Source organism: Euprymna scolopes, chromosome 44, assembly GCF_053919585.1.
Source record: "Euprymna scolopes isolate OS-2025 chromosome 44, ASM5391958v1, whole genome shotgun sequence".
NCBI lineage: Eukaryota > Metazoa > Mollusca > Cephalopoda > Sepiida > Sepiolidae > Euprymna > Euprymna scolopes.
Window position 1 is genome coordinate 6,090,775 of NC_136525.1, and position 27,729 is coordinate 6,118,503.

General features: G+C 32.9%; 1 protein-coding gene across 1 annotated transcript in view; it reads left to right on the top strand.

Annotated features, from left to right (window-relative positions):
• The window catches only part of LOC145268655 (nucleoporin NUP188-like), a 568,258-nt gene that overhangs the window by 323,192 nt on the left and 217,337 nt on the right, over positions 1-27,729 (top strand). Inside the window, exon 4 of the mRNA XM_080124140.1 lies at positions 18,343-18,421. Within this exon, the coding sequence (XP_079980266.1) occupies positions 18,343-18,421 (79 nt within the window). The remainder of the gene's footprint in view (positions 1-18,342; positions 18,422-27,729) is intronic.

Below are 27,729 nucleotides of genomic sequence, written 5' to 3' on the forward strand. Positions count from 1 at the left end.
ATATATATATATATATATATATATATATGCATGTATGTGTATGTATATCTATACTATAAAGCTGAATGTCTGTGTGTGTCTGGTCACGAATAGACTCCTATATGGTTGACTATTATAGAAAACTGATTACATATAATGATAGATGTATCGAGATATAGGAATGGGTATGTTTGATCTAGCATAATGATGATTCATTAAAATTGTGGGGTCTGCGTACGCGCCTGGTCCACAAAGTACGGAAATTAAAAAATTTAAAAATTACAAAAAAACGTTTACAAGTGTTTTTGATATAGATGTACATAATAATACTTTGATAAGTATGTTTTAACTCAAATAGGAATAGTATAATAAAATTGTGGGGTCTGCGTTCGCGTCTGGCCTCCATAGAATGGAAATAGACACAAACTTTAATAAAGACTTTTCATATCTATCTGCGTAAGTATACTTTGATAATTATGTTTCAGTTTGAAAAAATATGGTATAATAAAATTATGAGGTGTTTGTTCCCGCCTGACCGCCATAGAATGGAAATATGTCACAAAGTTTAACAAGGTTTTTTTAATATAGATCCACAGAATATTGTGATAAGTGTTTCGGTGTGAACAGGTATGGTATAATAAATTATGAGGTTTATCTATTTTATTTTTACTTTCATCATATTTTGCTTTGGTTTTGATACCCCCAAATTCGAAGCTATCTCTTTACAACCCTTCCTTTTCATAACCTATCATACTTTCATAAATCAGAGTCCATTTTCTGTAGGCTGTTTTTGGACCCAGTCAACGACGGGTACTTTTGCTAGTATATATATATATATATATATATATATATATATATATATATATATATATATATATGTGTGTGTGTGTACGCTCGTTTTTTGCTGCTTTTATTCCCTAGTATTACCTCTTCACTAGACTGATTTTGTTTTTCTCTTTTCCCTTTTTTTGCTTTTCTTTTAAGACTTTTGAATCCGTAGGTAAGAAAGGCAAGGGTTGATCTGTTTTTTTAGATTTTGTATTGACAGAGATTGATTTTGAAATAAAGACATTTATCCAGGCTTTTTGCTGAATTAAAAAAAGGAAAAGATACTATAGATCTATGGCTTCATTGAGTGTGTGCGTATATATATATATATATATATATATATATATATATATATATATATATATTTATAATTTAAAATTTAAAAATTTAAAAATCAAATTTTAATTAAATTAAAAATCTGTTTCATAAGAAGGAACAACAACAAAATCAATTATCTGTACGATCGTTTCGGAAAACAATGCTTTTTATTGTGGTATACATCAAGTTATGTAGAACAATTATATATAGTTTTTATAATTGTTCTACATAACTTGATGTATACCACAATGAAAAGCATTGTTTTCCGAAACGATCGTACAGATAATTGATTTTGTTGTTGTTCCTTCTTATGAAACTGATTTTTAATTTAATTAAAATTTGATTTTTAAATTTTTTAAATTTTAAATTATAAATCACATTACTTAATATTGAATTAGCTCTAGGACATTTAACTATCGAGCTTATTATATATCTAAATTACAACGAGCACTTTCTATTTCCTGTATTTTAATTAAACTAGTAATTTCACTGTTACATTAAAATACACTCAGCTCTTTAGACTATTGTTCTAATCTCCTTTATATATATATATATATATATATATATATATATATATATATATATATACTCCTATGAATTTGTGTTTTTTTTGTATTGATATTCATATTAAAAACCCCTTTTTCTATTTATTTTTTAAAAAATACAACTTTGTTATATATGAGTCGTGGAATTGCATTCATTAGCAAAAGATCTAGCTAATTTTCATATTCTTTAAACATTCATTTTAATTAATTCTCTACTAGTTTTTTCGGTTTTCTGATGGGATGATCATCTTTATTTAAGTATTGCGGGTAATTATATTCATGCAGATATTCTACATGATTTATGTTTGCGTAAAAAGGTCATAGTAAACACAAAACTGTTTCTATATATATTTATGTATGCGTATGTATATTTGTTTAAAAAAAATTGTTCCTAACTAAACTCCTCCTGGATATTTTGGTCTACAAACATGAAACTTAATATATAGGGTATTAGAACCCATGCGAAAATTTTCTATTTGGGTTTTAGCCGGGGGGAAATCGGTGCAAAAGAGTGAAAATTAAAAACACGGAATTTGTTAGGTGAAAGTCGAACGACGACATTACGAATATGCGTGTGTAACGTAATAGCTAGTGGTTCACGTTTTAATTTTTAGCAAGCATGTCTTCATAGTTCAGGCATTAACAGCAAAAGACAAAGTAAATTGTAAATTAAACGTTTTGGTTTCGATTCTCTGTGGTGGTGCACAAGGCATTTTTTTTTTTTTTTTTAAACTTTTAAAATCATTACTATATATTAGGCCCAATATAATAAATACGAAATCTGCATTTATTAAAATATATTTAAGCGTATTTTATGACCGGGCAATGCCAAGAGGCCTGCTAATCTCTATATAAATAAAATGAACTCATTTTTTCCTGTCTGATTTTGACATTAATAGGATTAAAAATCAAGATATTTCATGCAAATATAATATGCACAAACGGCAGAACAATATCTGAGATGTGTTATAGGCTTATTATTTCTCAAATTCCTCGATAATCTTAGATTTCTATACTTTTTCTGCTGAGAAGTCACGGCCAAAATCGGTTAAGATCAATGGAAGTGGTAAAATATTTTCTCTCTAATAAATTCCTCCTCCCCCTGCCACCACTTAACACCGTTTGGGGATCGTTCACAAGGAACAGTTGAGAAGAGAACACCGGTTTGGCTTCGTAGTTCTTTCATGTGAAGTTATTTAAAATCACTAAAGTAAGCTGCAGTGCTCTATAGTGGTTAGCGTGCTGGACAATTCACATTATATTTTCACGTTCGCACCGACCTACCGTAGTCGTTTTTTTTTTTTTTTTTTTCCTAAACAACTGAAATGGACTTTTCTTGGTGGGCGAACTGTTAACATTGCAGATGTTTTTTTTTTTTTGTTTTTTTTTTTTTTTCACACTTTATTTTCCTACTTTTACTCATGACTCCGGGTTTGATCCTTCCTACTTACCTACCATAACATTTTTTAAAACTCCCCCCCCCCCCCGTCCCGGAAACAAACACTCGGGCAACGCCGGGTACCCCCGCTAGTAATTTAATAAATTGAATCAGAAAATTACCTTGGATTTATTTTATGTAATGTACATTTTGTTGCAATTTAAAAACATTATCTTTCATCTAGCAATTAATGATATAGATATAAACTTTTCAATGATTTTTTTTAAAAAAGTGCAACAAAATGTACATTGCATAAAATAAATCCAAGGTAATTTTTTTATTCTATTTAAATGAAATTTTTTTACCTTACTTTGTAAAATTTATAAAAGTTCACCTTGAAGATCAATAAATTTACAAATTGAATCTTGTACCTTTATTTTTAAAGCCTATAGTAAAAACATTTTGTTTAAAATTTTCATGCCTTGGATGAAATGCTTTTCTAACTTATATGTATATATAGGGCTCTACAGTCAAATTTATCGTTAGTTTGCTTTTGACAACTAAATATTTTCGTTTACTAGCCAAACCCGTGTGATTTTTGGAATATGACATCTTTGTTCAGTGACAAAGCTGTACATAAAACCTTTGATGTACGTATGTATATCATAAAGATTTTTGTGTAGTTTTTATTAAACAAGTGTAATTCTAAATGTGCTCTCAATTTTATGTTGAGACTTGAAGGTGAATTTTTTTTTTTTTTAAATAGTATATCGTTCTATTAAAACAGTTATTGTTTAAGTAAGTTTACTTTGCTCGTTTGATTTATATTTATATTTTTTGTTGAAAAAGATTTTGCACTCACTAATTAACTTTGGAAGATTGTTGATGAAAAAAAATAAAAGAACACCAAAAGCGTTTTAATGATTTTTGGTTGTCACTTACGCAATCATCAGTGTAGGGTTATAATTCCTGCTGGTCAAGAGATTCAAACTCAACAATGAAGCCACCTTTCGCTCCATTTGCCAAGCCTCTACCTCAGAACCACCAAACATTTGCCATAGAAATGAAGGAAATTAAAGATTATTAAACGCTGAATTTGGGCAATTACACAAGACAATCTAAGGTGTTCGCACGAGCTGAAGTTATGAACATTGCTTAGATGCTAGTTGATTGCCTTAGTTATAATTCTGCAGACAGTGGCCATCCTTAAGTATTTGTAAGGGGGCTTGATAATTATAAATATTTATCTTATATACAGGGTGGCTCAATAAAATGTATGCACTCCTTAAATTATCATGACGTAAGAGCATATCTTGATAGCCACCTGCGAAACAGATAGTTAGAACAAAGAGGAAGTATCGAGTACTGTCCAAGCTCACTGGATTTAATCCCTCCCCCCGGGATTTTCTCTTTGGGGGGGGGCGATGTTAAACACCAGGTTCACACCACAAAACGAGCTACAATGAATGAGTTGAAAGCAACCATTGAAAGAAGATGTGTCAACATACCAATTGAACTGATTAGGAACGTTTTCGATTCAATCAGTGAACGTTGTCAGCTGTTCATGGACCACAATGGGCAATAATTGGAACATTTTCGATAATTAACTGGTTTCTAGACTTATTCACAGTATTTTGATGTATGAAACTTTTCTTTCTTATAATAAACTAGCCTTGGTGCCCAATGTTTGGAGGTATTAAGGAGGAAAAGAATGTGGGAAAAAAAAAAAAGTGACGTCTTTGTTGTTGCGTCCATTGCCAAACCAAAATCGGTGAAGGTTTAAATTAAGACTAATCAATCAAAAAGAGGGGATGACTTTCGGAAATATCAGTGAAAAACGTGACCTCTCCCTGTAGAAAAGTGCCCAGTTGGGGGTGAAGGAATTAATGTTTTTAGCCAATTTTTCTATATTTGTCGTCCGAAGGATTGAGTTTCAAAACGATACCAATCTCGTGAAAATCCGTCGCCTCTGTCGAAAGTTTTAGGCAGACATACAAACATACATATATTTAAGCAGACAGGTGAGATTTATATTATAGGTGTTGGTTTTATGATCATTTAAAGAGTGTATACATTTTATTGGGACACCCTGTGACTATAATGCTCCCGATCTTGGGTTGAGCATATTGGGAAGTTATATACAAATTGGCATTAGTGTATTAAGCGACGCTCTTTGTGTAAACAAATCGAGTGGAGGCATTTGGACAATGTCAAAACATCGTTAATTCATTACCCACACAGCATCAGTTTTATAGTGTAATGGTGAGAAGCCTTGACTGTCATTTGGGCAGTCTGGTTTCGATCCTGGCTTGAGGCAGTTGCATGTCTAGCCGCACTGATGAGCTGTGAAACAGCGAAACAGTGCTGTATGTGGATGACTATAATGCTCCCTATCTTAGGTTGAGCATTTGGGAAGTGATATACAAATTACCATTAGCGTATGAAGCATTGCTCTTTGTGTAAACAAATTGAGCTTAGGTATTTGGACAATGTCAAAACATTGTTAATTCATTGCCTGCATAGCAGCAGCCGAATAGCGCAATGGTTAGAAGCTCTGACTGTCATTTGGGTGGTCGGGTTTCAATCCTGGCTTGAGGTAGTTGCTTGTCCAGCCGCACTGATGAGCAGAAACGACTTCCGAAAAATATTTTTATTTTAATTAATATTTTCATAATTTGCCCTGTCCTGGAGTGAGAGACTAGTAGCAGATGGACCAGCCCAAATGTGACAGCAGTACTCCATACATCTGCGAATGAATGCTTTGTAGAGGTACAGGATACTTTCAGGCGTAAATAACTTTCTAGAATGATAGAGAGAGCCCACTTTCTTTGCAGCAGCCTTAGCAATGGTCTCGATGTATCTATTCCAACTCATATTTCCTGTGAACGTTATATATATATATATAATTAAGATAAGTCACAGATTAGAAATCAAGTGAATTATCCTGTCAGATATTACATTGAGGTAATACTTTCAGGATGATCCTAGCCAAAAAGATAAATCTCAATATTTAAAAATAGAGCAATATATAATTAAAATATATAAACATGTATTTAAGTTCAGAATTTATTGTTTGAAGCAAGGAATATATAGAGAAAAATTATGTTTATTTCCCTAATCCATGGATTTTCAATAATGGCTCATATCATCAGAGGAAATGAAATGGAATTTAGCAAAATGTTCAACAATGATTAAACAAGTATTTTTGCTTTGCAGCACATATATTGAAAATGTTATTTGAGTGGTGAATAAGAGTCATAGAAAAAAGGATTTCATACAACCTGGGCAGTCCATTATCAGAATGAGTTCAATATTTTCTGGGATATTACTAGTAGGTCGGGGGAGTAGTGATCCAGGGGAAAAAAATCAGTAATCTGATACATCAAGAATGTTTGGTTGTCCCCGTACCGTTTTTTCCCCATGTCTGTTGATTAAAAATTCGTTGAGTATATAGGTTGAGAAGTGTCCTCACACACAAACATTCTCACTTTTATGTGTACTTATGAATAATGATAGAAACAAATGACTTGTTTACCTTGTTTTATAGGAATTCATCCGGGTCATTCCGTGTCAAATCAGTAGGCCATTACACCCACCGACACAGAATTGAAATTAGAGAGGTGTAAAATTTGCATATTTTGCTTCTAAATCTATGCCGCAAAAAGTCACGAAATTTCAGTGTTTTATAAAAATTAAAAAAAAAAAAAAAATACTTCCACACATTCAATATTTCTGAAATTTGGTAGGAAGGGCATTTAGGGATTGTAGAATCCGAATATTTAATTATTTTCACCCCATACCTGGTAGAAAATAAAATTTTGCTCATACCTGGTAGAAAATTTTTGCTCATACCTGGCAGAAAATAAAATTTTGCTCATACCTGGTAGAAAATTTTTGCTCATACCTGGTAGAAAATTTTTGCTCATACCTGGTAGAAAATAAAATTTTGCTCATACCTGGTAGAAAATTTTTGCTCATACCTGGTAGAAAATAAAATTTTGCTCACACAAAACCATGTTGCCCAAATCATCAATTTTTTTTACCTATGTAGTTTACGGTCAGTCTAGAGAAAATATGTCCTCTTCAATTTTCGTATTTTTTTTTTTTTTTTTTATAGCATCTACTATGACTACTTAAGCTCTCAAAAAGAAAAAAAAATTGTGAGGGTTTCTAGCCTATTTTAGAAGATATAGCCTTGCAAAGTTTATCATTTTCTTTTTCTATGTACGCACGGTAATTCAGTGAAAGGTTGATAAAGGCAATCATCCTAATGTTCCCAAACTCCTCAAATGTTCATATTGTGCAAAGTAATTTCTTAAACTATTCAATAAGATAATCTTTGTTAATTTAAAAAGAAAATAATTTAAATATATTATTTGCAGATATTGCGTCTTGTATGGTACAGATTGTCTTTAACAAGTGATAAACATTGACTCATGCATTTTTGTAGATGGCATTGAACATTGATTTAAAATAAATCATTTCTGATTGAATTTAAAGAAAAAAAATTAATTTCATTATTTTCACAAAAAAAAAAATTGATTATTTTTTTCTTTTTTTTTTTTTCTTTTTTTTTTTTTTTTTTTTTTTTTAAATGCATGGGTAAAAAATAAATGTCTAGTGCCAATTACAAATATTCTAAGTTTTAAAAAACTTAGAATATTTGTAATTGGCACTAGACATTTATTTTTTATCCATAAGAAATGTTTGGTTCAAAAAGAATCTCCAATCTAATAAGTCTTGAGTTATCAACCAAGCTCCAACCCCTGTCCCATCACCATCATGTAGCATCCCTTTCAGTCTGTAGTTTGATAAACTTGTAGCGCTAGTGCTCCTTCAGTGTAAATACCCCTGACTAACCCAACAAGCAGCAAAATCCCACCCCTTTACTGTTGAGGTCCCTATATATATTCTCTCTCTCTCTTTCTCTCTCTCTCTCTCTCTCTTTCTCTCTCTCTCTCTTTCTCTCTTTATCTCTCTCTCTCTCTACATATATATATATATAGAGAGAGAGAGATACATATCTTTACTATTATATAAAAGCCACTTTGTGTGAGTTCCTTCCTTATACATTCCAAAACGACTGAGCCCATCTTTTGCAAATTTCACACAATGGTTATCTATATGTCTGGCAGTGTTCTTAGATATATTTTGTACAGAAATTCATCTGATAAGTATTGAAAATCAAAAAAAAAAAAAATTGATCTTAAAAATAGTCTTTATTTCTTATAGATAAAAGATAATTTTTACAGGGGAATATTTTTCAGTTACACCGGCCAAGGGAAGGGAGATAATTATGAACAAATCAAGGAGGATTCAATTCTCAGCAAATCATTTTTTCTTTAAAAAAAAAAAAAAAAAAAATGGAACTATTGTCAACTGGAGATATAGCTCAGTGGTAGAGTATTCGACTACAGATCAAATATTCCCATCTTCAAGCCTAGGTGTACCTGACCATTTTATTTTAATTTTTTTCTCATCAATGAATTCAGTTTACGATAAGAGTAGAGGTACCATTTAAAATCACCACAAATCATGTCTTTGTTTGTATATTTTAAAACTAGACATTATTCAGAAGTGACTTTTCCAGGGCATTCATCGTCAAACCCAAATATCAGCTGACGTGATATTGTAAACAGACAGAATTCGCTGAACGACATTATCATTATTATTTTTTATTTTTTTTTTTGGGGGGGGGGGGGGTCGTGCACCAGTCAAATTATTCCTCGTAATATATAATATTCACTAGAGGATTGATTTCATTAACGATGAAACGATAGCACGAAATGGGTTTCAAAAGTTAGTTAAAAAATGTTTCTAACCTTAGCTTAGGAGCCTGGAGAATGCGACCTGCCAATCTTTAGGTCATATCGGAAATGGGAGACTACCAGAATTCTAGGTACATAACGATATGGTGGACGTTGTGTGTTGGGGAGAAGGGGGTATATATGATAATACATACGCTACTGGCATAAATAATACATTTCAGTGTATTGTACGACCGGGCAACGCCGGGCATCCAGCTAGTGTGTGTATATATATATATATATATATATATATATATATATATATATATATATATAAAATTATAAAACTCAAATGACCTTGTAACGGTGTATGTAACCCACTTTCGGGTTTACGACATCCAGTTGCACATGCGCGCATAAACATTAACCCATAAAAACGTAAACAAATAAACACAAATCGCTTCTTTTGTAGATTTTAACCTGCGCACTGAAATATTAACGTTATTATTTCGAAATTATTATTTAACATGTGAAGAGTAGGGTTTAAAATAACTTAAACGTAATACAGAAATGAACGATGTAAAAAAAAAAAAGTAGATATATTAAAATTTGAATACTATAAGTATTATGGTATCTGTTCAGTGCGTATTTACCTATAAGTATGGCCAACCACTTATAATTCAGTAACTGTAAATTTTTTTTTCCAAAATAATCAATTATAATAAACAGAACGACTCATAGAAATCTATCTATGTTTTTTTTTCATTTTAATATACTTTCATAGAAATGTTTTCGTTATGTCAAAAAAAAACTATTTTCTTTACGTCACAAGTGTCACGCTCATACATGAATTCCATAGCTAATATGACATATTGACCCAACGGGTCACGGGTAATCTAGTGTATATATATATATATATATATATATGATTTGTTGTTGGCATTTTTTAACGTTATTAACAACTTCAAAACGTTATTTTTTCCTCCCTGCCCCCGCTACCTTAGCGTTTATTTTATTTTTTATTTTTTTTTTTTAAGAGTTATAAGCTCATATTGTTATTCATATATCTATATGTATGGATTGCCCTTATTTTTTATGGGACTTATTTATTTATATCATTAAATATTATACTTTTATGCACGTAAAATAATATATATATATAGATAGATAGAGAGAGAGAGAGAGAGAGAGAGAGAGAGAGAGAGAGAGAGAAATCTCACCTGTCTGTTTAAATGTGTGTATGTATGCCTAAAACTTTCTACAGAGGCAATAGATTTTCACGAGATCGGTATCGTTTTCAAGCGCAACCCTTCAAAAAATTGGCTAAAAACATTAATTCCTTAACCCTCAACTGAGGGATTGCTTTCTTCGCCAATATTTTCGAAAGTCATCCCCTATTTTCGATTGGCTAGCCTTAATTTAAACCTTCGCCAATTTCGGTTTGGCGATGGACGCAACAGCAAGGATGTCACTTTTTTTTTTTTTTTTTTTCACATTCTTTTTTTCCTTTATCGGTACGGGTTAAAGCTTTCCTGGCTACGACCACTTTTCTTTTCTTTCTTTTATTTTGTTCTTTTTTTTTTCTTTTCTTTCTTTTTTTTTCATTTTTTTTTTTTTTTTCATTTTTTTCTTTTCTTTTTTTTTTTTTGCTCAACACACACCTCCGGACACCCGGGCAACGCCGGACACCCAGACTAGTAATGAATAAAGGACAAAAGTCTATATTCCAAGCTACATGATGTAGACCATCTTAGAATTTATTCCTTTAAGTACGGTGACATCCACAATTCCTGTAGCGCAGAAACATTCATTTAATCATTTCATCAATCAATCAATCTATTCTGCTCTTAACTCTTCAGAAGAAAAAGCACTTACCAATTCATTAAAAAAAACAAAAAACAAATGCATTTGGCATGATTGCAAAATCTGAAAATTGGAAGAGAAGTTGCAATTGTTTTATTTTTTTCTTTCATTACGCCATTTTATTTTCTTTTAATGAATTGGTAGATGCTTTTTTGGTACTTGTACAGTTTAATGAAGACGTTAAAAAAATGAAAATATCGAGAAAAAAAAAAGGTTATATTGTACGTATCGGTTATGACCTGAAGATCTCTGGAAAAAAATTTCATTTAATTTGATCGAGTAGTTTTTTTTGTTTTTGTTTTTTGTTTTTTTTTTACAGTGGAAAAACAAGTTCTAATGAGAGCATGTTGAAGTCAGCCATTATGGAATTTTTTTTTAACACGCCACGGGAGATAACTCCATATAAAGCGCCGACACTCCCTCCCCATCGTTATTACTAGTTTTTCTTCCTAAAAATTGAACCTTTTGCTCGGTATCATAACAAATTGTTTTATCGCTGTAAAACAAAAAAAAAAAAGTAAAAATAAAAAACTACTTGATGAAATTAAGTGAATTTTTTTTTTTTCGGAGAACTTCGTTCCATAACGGATATGTGCAATATAACCTTTTTTCGATATTTTCATTTTTTAATGTCATAATTAAACTGTACAAGTACCGCTTTTTCTTCTGCTGAGCTTGTGATAGCATGTGACGTTTTAGATTGAAGAATCTTATTTTGGGACCCTGTCTAAAAGAGAGTAGTACTGCCAGATGTGGCAATAATACCCCGTGCATAAGCGAATAGCCGCTTTGTAAAGAGATAAGTATACTCTCTGGTGGGAGTAATTTTCTAGCACCATAGAGGGAGCTTAGTTTATTTGCAGCAGTCGTGGCAACGTCCTCAATGTATTTTTTCCAGTGGTCTTGTGGATAGACTTATGTGGAAAAGGCGTACCCCCCAATGATCAGGTTGTTGAAAGTGCAGAATTTGGTGAACATCTCTCCGTTCTCCAGTGCCATGTCTACTCATGATCAGGTCTGTGTCCGTGTTGTCCATGCCAACCTTGGCGCTCAAATCTCCCATCAAGATCTTCGTCTCTCTTTGGTGTTCTGCCCACAGTTGCTTGAATCTGTTCATAAAAGACCACCATAGATCCGGATGAACATAGAATAAGGGAAATGCCAAATCTTGAAATGGAAATTCCTGGTAGTAAGGAATTGTTACCTAATACCTTGGAAGGATTACAAGACATGTTGGACCTCTTTACCTCCTTACTACCAGGAATTTCCATTTCAAGATTTGACATTTATTTTGGATTTAAATTACAAGATCCTTTTTCTGCCTCAACATCCATTTCATTATTCTATATGCCTAAAATGTTTTTAAAAAAACTTTAATTTTCTATGTCTATTGCTTTTAGCAAATAAAGTGCAAACCAATAAAAAATATTTGCTAATATTTTTCCTCTGAGGAGATGATAAGCATCGAAAACTCATGGGTTAAGAAAATAGATTTATTAAGTTGTATTCTTTGTTTTCAAAGAATAAAAAATGTCTATATCTGAAGATTAGCCTTTTCAAATCATAAAATTTAAATACCTAAAATTTGAGATATATATATATATATATGTATATATAAATTTTTTTTTTTTATTTTTTACACAGTCATCACCACTTATCAAGGCCCGGAAGCCACTCAGGGATAAGGGTTATTGCAAGTACATTACGTTAGTGTGGAGATTTGATGAAGTGTTTAATTAAGGGGGCGGTTCATTAGGAATTTGTTAACATTGGACTTGAAGACATCCGAGTTGTAGTCCGGAGGGAAGCAGGCAGTCGGAACAGAGTTTCACAGGCGTACAGTTCTAAGAAAGAAGCTTTGTTCATGGAATCCACGTTTTGATTTAGGCATGGATATAGAGTGGGGGAAATTTTTCACAGTGGATTCAGCTAGACGGGTGTTTTTCGTTAAAGATTGGCGAGGGGGGACTAGAGATTGGAGTTCAGACGAGCACCCGCCATGGAAATAACAATAAAACAAGGATAGGCTCGCAACGTCTCTTCTGTGGGAGAGAGGTTGCAGGGTAGAGAAAAGGGCATCCCCCACTAAGCCACGAAGTCTATTTTGTACTCTGTCAAGGCAGGATAGGCTGTTTTTAGCAGCTCCTGCCCAGATATGGCAACAGCATTCCATCCTTGGACGTACTTGGCAATTTGAGGTTGCTATTTTCCAAAGGTAGGTTAACCAGTGAAATATAACGAGGTTCATACGAGAGTGCTCAATACAGAAGTAGAGCAAGTTACATTTGTCTTTACATAAGCAGTAGTTTGTTGTTACACAGTCATGAGCATGTTTTGGTCTACCGAACCTTTTTGAATTCCGTTTTCGGAAATAAGGGTTGTTGCCTGATGAGGTCTCTTGTCGGTAAATACTGGTAGGCCGAAACATGTTCATGACTGTGTAACAACAAACTACTGCTTATGTAAAGACAAATATATGTATATATATATATATATATATATATGCGACTGTCTGTCTGTTCATAATTCTTTGCGTTGTCATACTAAATGCTCAAATTCAACGGACAATTCGTATGAATATTGTTATATATATATTCGAAATAATTTATAGATTTTTTTGTTCCATAAGACAACCATAGATCCGGATATGAACATTTGCCTTCCGAACAATCCCCCCCCCCCCGAAATATATTCATCCCTAATTCCCCACTTATACATCATTTCTATCCGAAATTGATATTTAAGAGATGAAAACCAGCAACTCGTAATTGACCATCAGAAAAAATATATTCAGTTTGAGAAGTCATCATATCCGCATGTGCAGTGCATTGGCAATTTGCAGAATTGTATCAGAAAATATTTCAACAAGATGGCGGAACAAGAGGGGGGGGGGCTCAAGTTTAAAATAGCATTTTCATTGGTCTTTCAGTTTTTTTGTGTGTTGATCTCTCTAATTTGAAATAATATTTTTTGTATTAGTTTTTTTAATTTACTTTTTTATTCCATTTTCATCTCAAACAAGGCACAGTGCCACTTTGATGTAAGGGGCTACTTTCAGAGACATAAGTTGCAGGGATACTGTATAGGGAGTTGAGCAGCAAGATGTCTGTTCACATTACACTTGAACCTCTGCATGTCAGTACAGTTAGGGAATCCGGAAGGGAGTTCTAAAGTCTAGCAGGTCTGGGGGAAGAAACTATTGGAGTAGAAGGTTTTCTTACATCTAGGGATCTCTAATGCGTAGGGGTGGGATTTTGCTGCTTGTAAGATTTGTCGAGGGGTATTTACGTTGACCTATCAGGTTGGCGACTCTTTTGAACCCTGTCCAGGAGTGAGAGACTAGTAGCAGATGCACGAGTCGAAATGTGAAAACAATATCCCATACATGAGCAAACGTTGGCCTTTATAGAGGTAGAGGATTCTTTCAGGCATAAGTAGTTTTCTAGCACGGTAGAGAGAGCCCAACTTCTTCACAGCAGCCTTGGCAATGCTCTTAATGTATCTATTCCAGTTCATGTTCCCTGTGAACGTTAGGCCAAGGAGGTTAAAAGTTGGATCATTCAGGCAATTGTTTTAATCTTGTGTGTTTTTTGCACAACATTTCAGCCGATGTAACCTCCAGCCTTCTTCAGGTGTATTTTGTTGAATTTGAAATAGTTATGTTTCAATAAGCATTTCTAAAATTTTGTCATACAAAAGTTTGGAATATATGCGAGGTGCCTTCAATTAGTTTCCAGATTTTTTTTCATATGGACACTTTTATTGATAGTACACACATGAAATTCTAGTCCCCTTTGAAGTAATCTCCTTCGGCTGCGATGCACTTGTATCGTTCTAACAACTTGTGGAAGGCCCCATGGAAGTCCTCTTGTGTAAGCGTGTCAGTGACCCTCGTCCCAGCCTCTTTTATCTCCTCAATTGTCTCATAATGACAGCCTCTAAGGTTTTCCTTGAGCTTAGGGAATAACCAAAAGTCACAGGGGGCAAGGTCTGGACTATAAGGAGGGTGAGGAACTGTCTTGTTGCTCATCAAATAGTCTGTGACAAGGATGTAGTTGTGGAGTGGTGCATTGTCCTGGTGAAATACCACTGACACGATTTGAAGAATTCTGCCCTCTTTTGATGGAATCACTTCCTGAACTCCTGTGACAATCGGTTTTTAGTAGGCTGTATTCCAATTCCCACTGTGGCTGTTAATTTGAACCTGAAATCGTAAAAATTGGTCAGTTAGCCCATAAGATGTCTAGCAAAATAACATACTGATTTTTTAAGAGTCTACGACAATTTTGAATGCCTGTACCAAAAAAGTCTGGAAATTTATTGCACCTCGTACATTGGTCTGTCACACGTCAGTTGGAAGTTTTTTTATTATTATTATTATTATTATTATTATTATTATTATTATTATTTTATCTGCTATACTCACTTTTCAAATAGCGTTTTCTTTGGAAATTCCCATTTTCTTTGGTCTGTCAGAATTAAGGTTTAAATAATATTTTTGTAGGTCTGTCACACTCAATTTTGAAAAAACATATTCCTGTGCGTCTCCTTATATCTATAAGCGACCCTCTCTGTCTGCCTGTCTCTCTCTCTCTCCATGCGTAATTCTTTGCATTTTCATGGTAAATGCTCAATTTTACTGCAAGCTTCGTACAAATATTTATTCTTGTTTTTTAAAAAATATATATTTATAAAAGGCTATGGATTTTTCCGCCTCATAATACCAAAGCAAGACAACCATAGATCCGGATGAACATTCGGCTTCGATACAATCCCCCACCCCCATCCCAACCATATTCATCCCTAATTCCCCACTTACACAACATTTGTATCCGAAATTGATATTTAAGAGAGAAAGCCAGCAACTTGTAATTGACCATCAGAAAAAATATATTCAGTTTGAGAAGTCATCATGTTCGCATGTGTATTGCCAATTTGCGGAATTGTATCAGAAAATATTTCAAGAAGATGTCGCAACATATAAATGCTTTTATTTTTCCATTATAAATTGACCCCCCCTTCCCCCACTGCCGTATTTTTTCGACTGACAAACAAAAAAAAAGAAAAGAAAAAAGAAATAAAGTAAAACGGTAAAAAAAGAAAAAAAAGAAAAATGGCGCTCATTAACTGCAACGTGCAACGGCGCAACGCTGACCTTAAATTCAGACAATACTAAGTGACTGGTTTGCTATGTTTGATAATTTTTAAATACCATTTCTTTGGTCTATCATGTTTAGTTTTTAAATAGTTTTTTTTTTTTTTTTTTTTTGTCTGTCATGCTTAATTTTTAAATAGTATTTTCTTTGGTCTGCCATTATTATTTTTTTTTTTTATTTATTTTTATTTTTTTTTCAATTCATTAAAAAACGTTTTAAGCGGTTACGATTTTAAAAAATATTTGTTCGGATCTTTAAATTAACCCTCACCTAAATCAACTGCCGATTAAAAAAGACAAAAAAAAAATGTCTCTAGTTATTCGGTTTCATTATTAATTTTTTGCAAACTGCCCTCGTGGGGAGTCAAGCAAATAATACATGGTACAAAACAAAATATCTAAATTCCGAATTAAATAAAAGAAAAGAAAAAATCATTTAACCCTGTTTAAATGCAAAAGCACAATGGCTTTAACTTTGTGGTCATATATTTTAGCACGGTCCGTAAACCGCAGAAGTCTTTCTTTAACCGAAATAAGTTTTTTTTTTTTTTTTTTTCTCCAAAATAGGTTTCTGATCACTTATGGGGTTAAAAGCAATAAAAAAAAAAAAACTAATGTCAATCGTAAGGTGGGTACAACCACAAAATCTAATAGTTCTCAGACAACCTTTTTAACCCACTGGACCACACTGGCAGCCATAGCATGACGTTGCAATTTTATGTAATTAAGGTAAGTAAGAGATGAAGGCAATTCACGCATGTGCAGAGGCTGAAATTGTTTAGAAAGAGACGATTTTATGTACCCCCCCCCCTTCCCATCAGATTCTGTGGTCGTTAAGGTCGAAAAAAATGAAATTTTTGATATTACATGTCCAAAGAATCGACAGTTCCATAATACCATATGGTGGTCTGTTTTGTATTTTTTTTTTTTTTCGCTTTTAGCTGGACATACAAGCATGCATACTAATAGGCATTTGATGTTTATATAATAGATAATATATAAATGTCACCTGTCTGTTTAAATGTATGTTTGTATATCTGCCTAAAACTTTCGACAGAGGCAACGGACATCGGTATCGTTTTGAAGCTTGACCCTTCGGACGGCAAATGTCGAAAAATTGGCCAAAAAACATTAATCCCTTCACCCTCAACTGGGCACTTTTCTACAGGGAGGGGTAGCTTTTTTTTCAACGATATTTTCAAAAGTCATCCTCTCTTTTCGAATGACGAGCCTTAATTTAAACCTTCGCCACTTTCGGTTTTGCGATGGACACAGCAGCAAAGACGTCACTTTTTTTTTTTTTTTTTTTTTTTATTTATTTATTTATTTTTTGCTGCTCAACACACACCTCCAAACACCGGGGCGACGCCAGGCACCCAGGTTAGTATGAATATATATATATATATATATATATATATATATATATGGCAAGTTTAAGAAATCAAATAAAACAAAAAATGCTTTTAATCGTTCAAAAAAAAAAAACATTATTCGGTTTTTAAATTTTCAAGGTAAGCTTCAAAATCCGTGTCATCCACGCAAACATGTATTGAGTTCAAACTTTAATGCCCAATCCTCTCTCTGGACATGCACCAACATAAATTGAGTAATCATAAGGGAAATAACTCTGGAAAAAAAATATTTCCCTTTAGATGATCACATTAAAAGGCGTGTATACGTCTTGATCACATTAAAAGGTGTGTATGCTTCTTGATCACATTAAAAGGCGTGTATGCTTCTTGATCACATTAAAAGGCGTGTATACTTCTTGATCACATTAAAAGGCGTGTATGCTTCTTGATCACATTAAAAGGCGTGTATACTTCTTGATCACATTGAAAGGCGTGTATGCTTCTTGATCACATTGAAAGGCGTGTATGCTTCTTGATCACATTAAAAGGCATGTATGCTTCTTGATCACATTAAAAGGCGTGTATGCTTCTTGATCACATTAAAAGGCGTGTATGCTTCTTGATCACATTAAAAGGCGTGTATACTTCTTGATCACATTAAAAGGCGTGTATGCTTCTTGATCACATTGAAAGGCGTGTATACTTCTTGATCACATTAAAAGGCGTGTATACTTCTTGATCACATTAAAAGGCGTGTATACTTCTTGATCACATTAAAAGGCGTGTATGCTTCTTGATCACATTAAAAGGCGTGTATGCTTCTTGATCACATTGAAAGGCGTGTATACTTCTTGATCACATTAAAAGGCGTGTATACTTCTTGATCACATTAAAAGGCGTGTATGCTTCTTGATCACATTAAAAGGCGTGTATACTTCTTGATAACATTCAATTATATGAAAGGCTAATTTAACCCAAATAATGATTTTTTTTTTTTTATTGTTTAGATATACATATAGGGTTATTTCAATTTAACAAAAAAAAATAAAATAAAGTAACCATCTTTGTGTGTGTTTGTTAAGTATGTTTCAAGTTTCAGCTAGGCATATAAACAAGCATACAAACATTTTCACTTCATATAATAGATTAATTCTTTCTATTTTCTTTTGATTTTTAGAAAAACTGCTGATAAGTTGAAAGAACGCAAAGTACCAGAACAACAAATTGATTTTTTACAGAAACTAAGCCTATTCCTGGTAAGCCATTTTTTTTTTTTTTTTTTTTTAACTCTGGCTAGGTTTAGTATGGCATAAGGCCATCATTCAAGAGATATTTGATGAGGTTTACATGGGATGTTTCATATTGTTATTTTCATCTTGAATTTTCTTATATTTGAAACATTCTGGCAAGTGACAAGAATTTTTATCTTTTTTATTTTATTTTTTTTTTAACTGACCTTTCAAGAACTTTAATGTTTCTTCTTTTTTTTTTTATCCATAAAAAAACTGTGTGATCTTATAATCTGTCCTATCGTTGCAATGTTGCGTCTGAAGTGATAAACAATGACTATGACTGGAGTGCTGACTGTTTTGGTTTCAATTCCAGCTGATGGCGTCAAAGTCCATTTTTTTTTTTTCTTTTTTCTTTTTTTTTTTAAATACTTTTGAAATTTCTTCTCTTTGGAATACCCTCTCTGTTTCCTGATTTTCTGACACTACTAAGCTGCAAAAGTTTTTAAGTCTAACATAAACCAGTTTTTGTGTATCTGTCCTCGTAAATAAACAAACCCAACTTCCACCATAACTGATCATTTAAGTGTTGTTTCACTTCACAATCTTGGTGTCATATTCAACACTTGATAAGTGTTAAAAATGTAAAAGAAAATGTTGGTAGTTAAATCAGCCAAAATGTGATAAGAGTAGTCTGAATAATAAATATATATATATATATATATATATATATATATATATATATATATATATATAAACAAGTCTATATTCCAAATTTCATGATGTTAACCATCTTACAATTTATTCCTTTAATTCCATTGACACCTACAATTAAGAATTTGCATATATAATAAGTGTCTTGATTTTGTTAAAACATATATAATTTCTCACAGTTGAGATTGGTTGTGGGGTTTGTTCCTTGCTAATGGAGTCAGAGATGTCTTTGTGTCCGGGTTCGAATCTCCTGATCGGTAGTAATTATGTTACCCTACACTGATGATTTCCAAAAGGATGAAACCCTACACTAGGGTCTGTAGATATTAAAAAAAAAAAAAAAATTATTACTGTAATAATTATATATCTTGATATTTTTTAACCAAAAATTAAAATATATTAAAATTCGGTAATGTTCAAATACCAATAAAAATTAGTCAAAATTAATCGACTTAATTATTTAAGCTTTATGATTATCGGTTTTCATAATTGATCATGCATATCTTGATTTTTCACAAAATCAAGACAATAATAATCATCTTTTATTTGTATTGTCTTGATTTTGTGAAAATATTATATATATATATATATATATATATATATATATATATAAAAATAAAAATTACATTTAAATTTACCAAAATGATCCAAGTATATTATAAATATTAAAGAATTAATATTTATAAAGTAATCTCAACCAGATGTAAAAGCTCGATAAAAGCAAATAGGAGATAGAGCTTATAATAAGAGCAAACAGTTCATAAAACATGTTAAAAAAACACTTTGAAAAAGAGTTAAAAACATATTTAAGTTGAAAAGGAAGCACTAGATAAATGGATAGTCCTTGATCCGCTGAGTTTCGAAGAAATACTTTCCTTCTCATCAGAGGGTAGGAATTAGCAAAATGCGGGATCGGATTTTGCATGCAAAAGTATTTGATGAAACTGCAAGTAAGTCAAAGATCTTACTTAATAACAAAAAGTGAAGCAGAGGGAATATGGTGAAGAAAAAATGTGATTTCACGTGAATTGATAGTCTGGTGAAGGATAAATTATCCAATGACGGTAAAATCCAAAGATGTAAATCCAAGAAAGTTAGTTAAATTTCCATTCGCACAAGTAAAATCCAAAGAAATCGCGTAATTGGAAGATGGTCCAAAATAATCCAACAGGCCGAAATCTGTGGAATAATTCACAAATATTTCGGCCTTTTGGATTATTTTGGACCATCTTCCAATCACGCGATTTAAGTTTTGGTCTTTTTCATTCATCTGGTGATAGCTTAGATGGCAACAACAAAGATTGAAGCGCTAAATAATGACTATGGCTGAATTCTTTGGTTTCAATTTCAATTGATGTCGCCAAAATCATTCTTTCTTTTTTCGTTTTTTAATACTTTTGAAATCATTACTATAAATATTGGGTACAATACAATAATCAAAAAAAAAAAAAAAAATTTCTCTATAATTATAAATACGAAATTGATGAATTAACATGTATTTAAACACATTTTATGACCTGGCAGCACCGGGTGACCTGCTGATACTTTAATTTTTTACTGGGGCCTGTCCCTTTTCATAAAAGCTGTGCATGGGCATTCGGAGCGTGCTTTGTCATTGTTCAAGCCTTCTATTTATTTAAACTCGTAAAGTTTTGACAAGCTTCTTGGCTTGACCATTACTCCTGATCTTAAATGGAACACGTACATCAAATCTGTTGCCAAGGCCGCTGGAAAAATGGTGGGATCTTTCTATCGATCCGGTAGATATCTCACTGCTGATGCTATTCTCTATCTATATAAGAGCCAGGTACGTCCAAGGATGGAATACTGTTGCCACATCTGGGCAGGAGCTGCTAGAAAGGACTTGGCCTGCCTTGATAGAGTTCAAAATAGACTTCGTAGCCTCGTAGGAGATGTCCTTTTCTCTTCCTTGCAACCTCTATCTCACAGAAGAGATGTTGCGAGTTTGTCTCTGATGTATCGTTATTTTCATGGAAAGTGTTCGACTGAGCTTCAATCTATGGTCCCCCCTCGCCAAACTTTCACAAGAAACACTCGTCTAGCTGTAAACACTATCAATAATTCCCCCCACTCTTTATCTGTGCCTAAACCTAAACGTAGATTCCTTGAACAAAGCTTCTTTCTTAGAACTGCACGCCTGTGGAATTGTCTTCCGTTTTCCTGCTTTCCGGCTGACTACAATATGGTTGTCTTCAAGTCTAACGTAAATAAGTTCTTGATGAACCGTTCCATATAAGTTATCAAATTTACCAAATTTTCATTACTAATGATTACTATATTGTCCAATTTCTACTGTACACTCTTTAACCCTTATCCTTGAGTGGCCTCTTGGCCTTGATAATGTGGTGATGCCTATATAAAAAAAAAAAAAAAAAAAAAAAAAAAAAGATGAGGATAATAGTCGACAAATAAATAAATAAAATAAATAATACAAATTGCACATCTGTTGCAGACCAGGATATAATAATACCCTAACTCGCCACAAGAAAATAATGAAACGAATGGAATTGAAGGAAACAAAGACTCAATTGATGGATAAGATAAACGTCGTTTATTTACTGTTGAAAGAATGAACGTTTTAGATATAACATGTGTTCATGTCCGCGAGGGTGTAACCAATGTTTGTTGCGGGACTGGTGTTGTAGAAAGAAAAGGAAATGTGTGTTCATCTCAAGTTCGGGTCACTATCGTTTGTTCGCGCATCGGAAGAGAAGTGTGCGATGTAGTGGAAATTGGAATGATAGTCCAGCGTGTAGACAAAGAAGAGGATAGAGAGTTGACATCAGTTAGCAGTCAGCTACACGAAGGTGTTCTCAGGGACCAGTAGTAGATAGAGAGAGAAAGAGTGAGAATGTGTACATACGGTCTGTTAGCTTTTTGTCCCACATAGTAGTGAATGGCGTAATGTACGCGCGGTCGGTCCATAGACCGACCGGCTCGAAAGCTGGTCCTGAAAAGAAAGAAACCACTTGTTGCTCTCTCTTTTATACTCGTTCCCGGTGGTCTTTTGCGCATGTGTGTATTTCCTATTGCCTATGTAAAAAAAAAAAAAAAAAAAAAAAAAAAGGGCTCCGAAAACCTGAGTACTACCTTTTGAAACGATCTTTTGGGCTCCAGAATTTTTATCGTCACCATCATTCTCAACGCAGTTTATGACTATCAATTCAATTTTTCAAAGATGGAATCGCCTGATAGTTGAAGACAAAGTTCTATCAATCACGGACGAACGGTTCACAGAGTTTTATAATTATACTAGCAGGCCACCTGGCGTTGCCCGGTCATAAGATATGCTTAAATATGATATTTTAATTCATGCAAATTATGTTTTATTATAGAGACAATTCTCTATTGATTATTGATTATTGAACCTAATATATAGTATATAGTAAGATCAAAACTAATATATATATATATATATGACTTTGGTGCCATCAGCTAAAATCGAAACCAAAACATTCAACTCCCACCTTCATTCCTTAGCCTCTGAGCCATGCCCCCCCCCACACACACACACTCGTATATATATTTCTTTCCGGTGGGAAGATATCCAAAAATTGAAAATAATTGAATTTCTACAAGGGTCGTTGATAGTGCTCAATCGTAAGAGAGCAAGTTATATTTTTTATCTTTTTACGTAAATACAGTCATATTTTGCTACGATGTGCAGACCGTTTCAATCATATTAGATATCCTCAGGCAAGAAAAATTAAGGTACAAAAACCAAAAAGGTGTTCCAGACCTTTTCAAATTTTGAGAGAAAATTTGCCATGAGGAGCGATGGGCAAAAATTAAAGTTCTTAGATAAGAATTTTAATTTTTGCCTATCGCCACTCATGGCAAATTTTCTCTCCTCAAAATTTGAAAAGGTCTGGAACCTTTTTAGTTTTTGTACCTTAATTTTTCTTGCCTGATGATATCTAATATGATTGAAACGGTCTGCAGTTCGTAGCAAGATATGACTATTTACATAAAGAAAATTTTTTAAATATATATATATAAACCCTCTCCAGTATCAAATAATCCTTATACATTGTGAAATTTACTTTATGTATGAAAACCAAAGAGGGGCGATATAACATATGAGAAATATTTGGAATCAAGTCTCCCCTTGCTCTTATTTCAGATTATTTGAAACCATAGCAGTAAATTTTAGTCTCCTTTCCATCAAGGCAGAGGTTTTGGGAAATATCAGATATTTTGTAATTCATATGGAAAACAAATAACTGGCTGAAACATTTTATAGCTGTAAAAAAAGTGCAAAAAATAGGCTCTGGATGATGGCTGATCCCCTTAATGTGTGACCTTAAAGGCAGATGTTACATAGCCCACTACACAATTCAGGTCATTACCTTTCCAACGAGCCTTCATTTGTTAAATTCTGATCAATAGTCATTGAGATTTGGAACTTATAACATTGTCTATATATATATATATATATATATATATATATATATATATATATATATATATATATATATATGGGTTTTTTTATTAAGAGAGTTTTATTATAAGTGATGTTGTATCTTAGAGATATGTTGTAAGAGAGATTGTTCGTGTTATGAAGATTCATATATTTTAAAAACTGTTCATACTTAGATGTGTTGATGGAAGCTCTTAGAGGGAGGAGATAGTGTTCAGACAGTCTTAGTGTAGATATGTAAGATGTAGAGTTCACATTGTAGATATGAGATGTGTATGTTAAGACATTTTATAACACAGATATACAGACATATAATACAATTCACTTTACCTTTTGCTGGAATCACAACACAAAGACGACGTTTACAAAAACACCTGATGGTTTTATTTCTTCTTACGTCCGGCCGTGGTTTTCATCATCAAGAATTCAAAGCTTCACATATTAAGTTTCAAAGTGACCGTCTCGCTTCTAGACGTTCGAATTCCCAGACCCTCTCTGAGTTTCTCCCCTTCTGTCTCTTAACTCTATAAAGTTTTTCTATCTATTTCTAGAACTTTCTATTTTCCATGACGTCATACACGTTAAAACATGTGCCTTCTTTCACGTGTTCTGGACATGCGTGTCCAAAACCTTTCCTTTTTTTTACAAAAGGAATTTTAACCTATACTCAGTAACCTATTTTTCCAATATGTTAGAAACATTATCTTATAGCTGCATTCTTTCAATTAAATTTTCATAACAAAATTGACAGTGCACATTCTTTTCTTGAAATATTTTATCTCTATTCTAAACAATCGTTTGCTTTACATTCCTTTTTCTAATTCTCACACGTAATCTATTTCTAAACCTAAATTACGAGGTTCGAATTTTGTCTATTGCTATTTCATTTTCATTTTAACTAAATCTCTCTATTTTTATACTTACATGAAAAGGGGACAGCCCTTATCATGTAACAGCTTATCGCCATTACCAACCTCAGTTGTGACAACCTTTGATTCTATTATAATAATAATAATAATAATAACTAGCGGGACCTGTGGAAATTCCACAGGGGACTCCTTCATACGCAATATATTGATGTTGGCATTTTGTAGATGTTCAGTGTAAATGGAGACACTCTGATATTATTGTAGCTCTTTTGTTAAAACTGCAAAAATTAATCTAATCTAACACGAACGCCCGGAAAAGCCCAGTTGTAAAGTACACTTAAATATGATATTTTAATTCTTGCAGATTTCGTATATATTATTATATATAATGTTCTATCGGTTTTTATATATTATAAAGTTGCAATTTCAAAAAAAATATATATATTTATATTACTTGAGTGCTTGAATCGAAACCGAAATAAAAACTTATGAAAAAAGAAATATATATATATGACTTAAGTTCCTTCAGCCATAATCGAAACTGAAACCAAAACTTATGAAGAATTCTTGATAAAATAATTTATAAAAAAAAAATTAGATGATTTAAGTGCAAACAGCTATAGTCGAAACCAAAATCAAAACTTATAAAGAATGTTTGGTAAAATTATTTATGACAAGAAATAGAACATAACAATTAAACGACCCAGATGTAATCGTGACACACACAAGAACACACACGCTATCGTATTAATATATAGATATGATAAATATGTAATCTGCATCAATGAAAATATTATATTTAAGCCTATCTTACAACCAGGCCATGCAGATGAGCTACTGCTATATATTGGGTACAATGTAATAATCAAAAGAGAATTAACTCCATAAAAAATAATAAATATTAATGGTAATAAATCTGGAATCTACATGAATGAAAATATTATATGTAAGCATATTTAACTTGAACAGTTAGACTTTGGAATTCCCTTCCTGCTACCTGTTTCCCTGACTGTACTGATATGCAGAAGTTTAAATGTTACGTAAACCAACATTTTGTTAATTTTTCCTAGGCATGGTCCCAGATAGTAGCTTATGTCCAAGTAGTGATATACCTTGTTAAGGGTGAACGCAAGTAAAAAAAAAAAAAAAAAAAAAAAAAAAAAAAAAAAAAAAAAAGTAAAATTTTTTTTTTTTTTTTTTTTTTTTTTTTTTTTTATTATCAGACCACGCCAGGTTGCCCACTATATATATTGGGTACAATTGACTCTAAAATGATGAATGCGAAATCTGCATGAATAAAGATATCATATTTAAGGATATTTTATGACCAAGAAACAAAAGGCGGCCTGCTAGTGACACAATGAAACCCGTATTTCAAGATTTATTTTTGTTTTTGTTAATTTGTTTCTTTTTTTTTTGTTTTTGTTTTGCATTGTTTTGTCTACAAACTTTTAATATTAGCGGGGAAATTTTTTTTTTTATTAAATGGATAAAAAAAAATATATACACAACATGCAATGGCAACACTACAAAGAATGTAAAAAAAAAATGGGGAAAATCTCCCAGTAAAAAATTATGAGTGTAAATCCCCCGACCCCCCCCCCAAAAAAAAAAAGAAAAAGGAGGAAATCTTGGCTCCTGTCGAAATTTGCCCAAAAGAAAATTGGCATGGAGAATCAAAATAAAATACGAACATATATTTACGAGATGCACTCGTTCACGCTGCATGGTTAACAGTGCATCGCTGATTGTTTGAATAATATATAGAAAAGCGTAGACTAAACGGCAGAATATTGGGGTTGTCGGAAAGTTTTGTTACCTCGGAGCACCCGCCCTGTCGGTGGGGCATTAGAATACGCCGACTGCTCCCCTGCAGAAGGTAAAAGTCCCTCAATGGGGTTCCTGGATATGACCTTAAACTATATCCAATGGTGAGGCCCCAGCTTGCGGGCTTTGGGGAGTGTGGAGCCACCCTTTAATTGCCATTGCTCCCAGGTCCACTCTGACCCGGAGTGGTAGTACCTGTTAGGGTCCCAACTATGGGTTAAATAGAAACCGACGTGAAAACAACAAATATATTCTATTAAAAAAATTTTTTCTTCAAAATCTTTGGATTCGGCATTAAATAACCCGAAAAGGGTTGATATGCCGTAAAAAAAAAAACCAACCAACCAACCAACCTCGGAGCACAGGGTGGAGCAGATGCTAGTTTGATTCGAACAATTAAAAATTTATCTATGTATAAAAGTAAGAATGTGGCCATTAAACCGTTATTCACAGTTAATTGATGGTTGCAGATGTAAACATTCAAAGGAATATTTCTTTCAGTTTCAGTATTTATGTAAAACTCGAACTCAGCGACCATCTTTTTTTTTTTTTTTTTTTTTTTTTTTTTAGGCCATTGAGTCGACACATCAACCACTTAAGCTTTGCATAGAGGCAAGAGAAATAAAAAAATAACATCTTTGTCATTGTACCATTAATGATTTTTTTTTTTTTCTTTATCTCTATATAAATAAAATGAACTCATTTTTTCCCGTCGGATTTTGACATTAATAGGATTAAAAATCAAGATATTTCATGCAAATATAATATGCACAAACGGCAGAACAATATCTGAGGTGTGTTATAGGCTTATTATTTCTCAAATTCCTCGATAATCTTAGATTTCTATACTTTTTCTGCTGAGAAGTCACGGCCAAAATCGGTTAAGATCAATGGAAGTGGTAAAATATTTTCTCTCTAATAAATTCCTCCTCCCCCTGCCACCACTTAACACCGTTTGGGGATCGTTCACAAGGAACAGTTGAGAAGAGAACACCGGTTTGGCTTCGTAGTTCTTTCATGTGAAGTTATTTAAAATCACTAAACTAAGCTGCAGTGCTCTGTGGCGTAGTGGTTAGCGTGCTGGACAATTCACATTATATTTTCACGTTCGCGCCGACCTACCGTAGACGTTTTTTTTTTTTTTTTTCCTAAACAACTGGAATGGACTTTTCTTGGTGGCCGAACTGTTAACGTTGCAGATGTTTTTTTTTTTTTTTTTTTTTCACACTTTATTTTCCTACTTTTACTCATGACTCCGGGTTTGATCCTTCCTACTTACCTACCATAACATTTTTTAAAACTCCCCCCCCCCCGTCCCGGAAACAAACACTCGGGCAACGCCGGGTACCCCCGCTAGTTTCAGATATTTTACAGATAATATTTTGAAAATTAATTTTGGATAGCATTGAACAATGTACGCAAGTTATGAAATTATTTTACCAAAATCAGGGATCAATCGTTTTGACGCGAAGAGCTAACAGCAT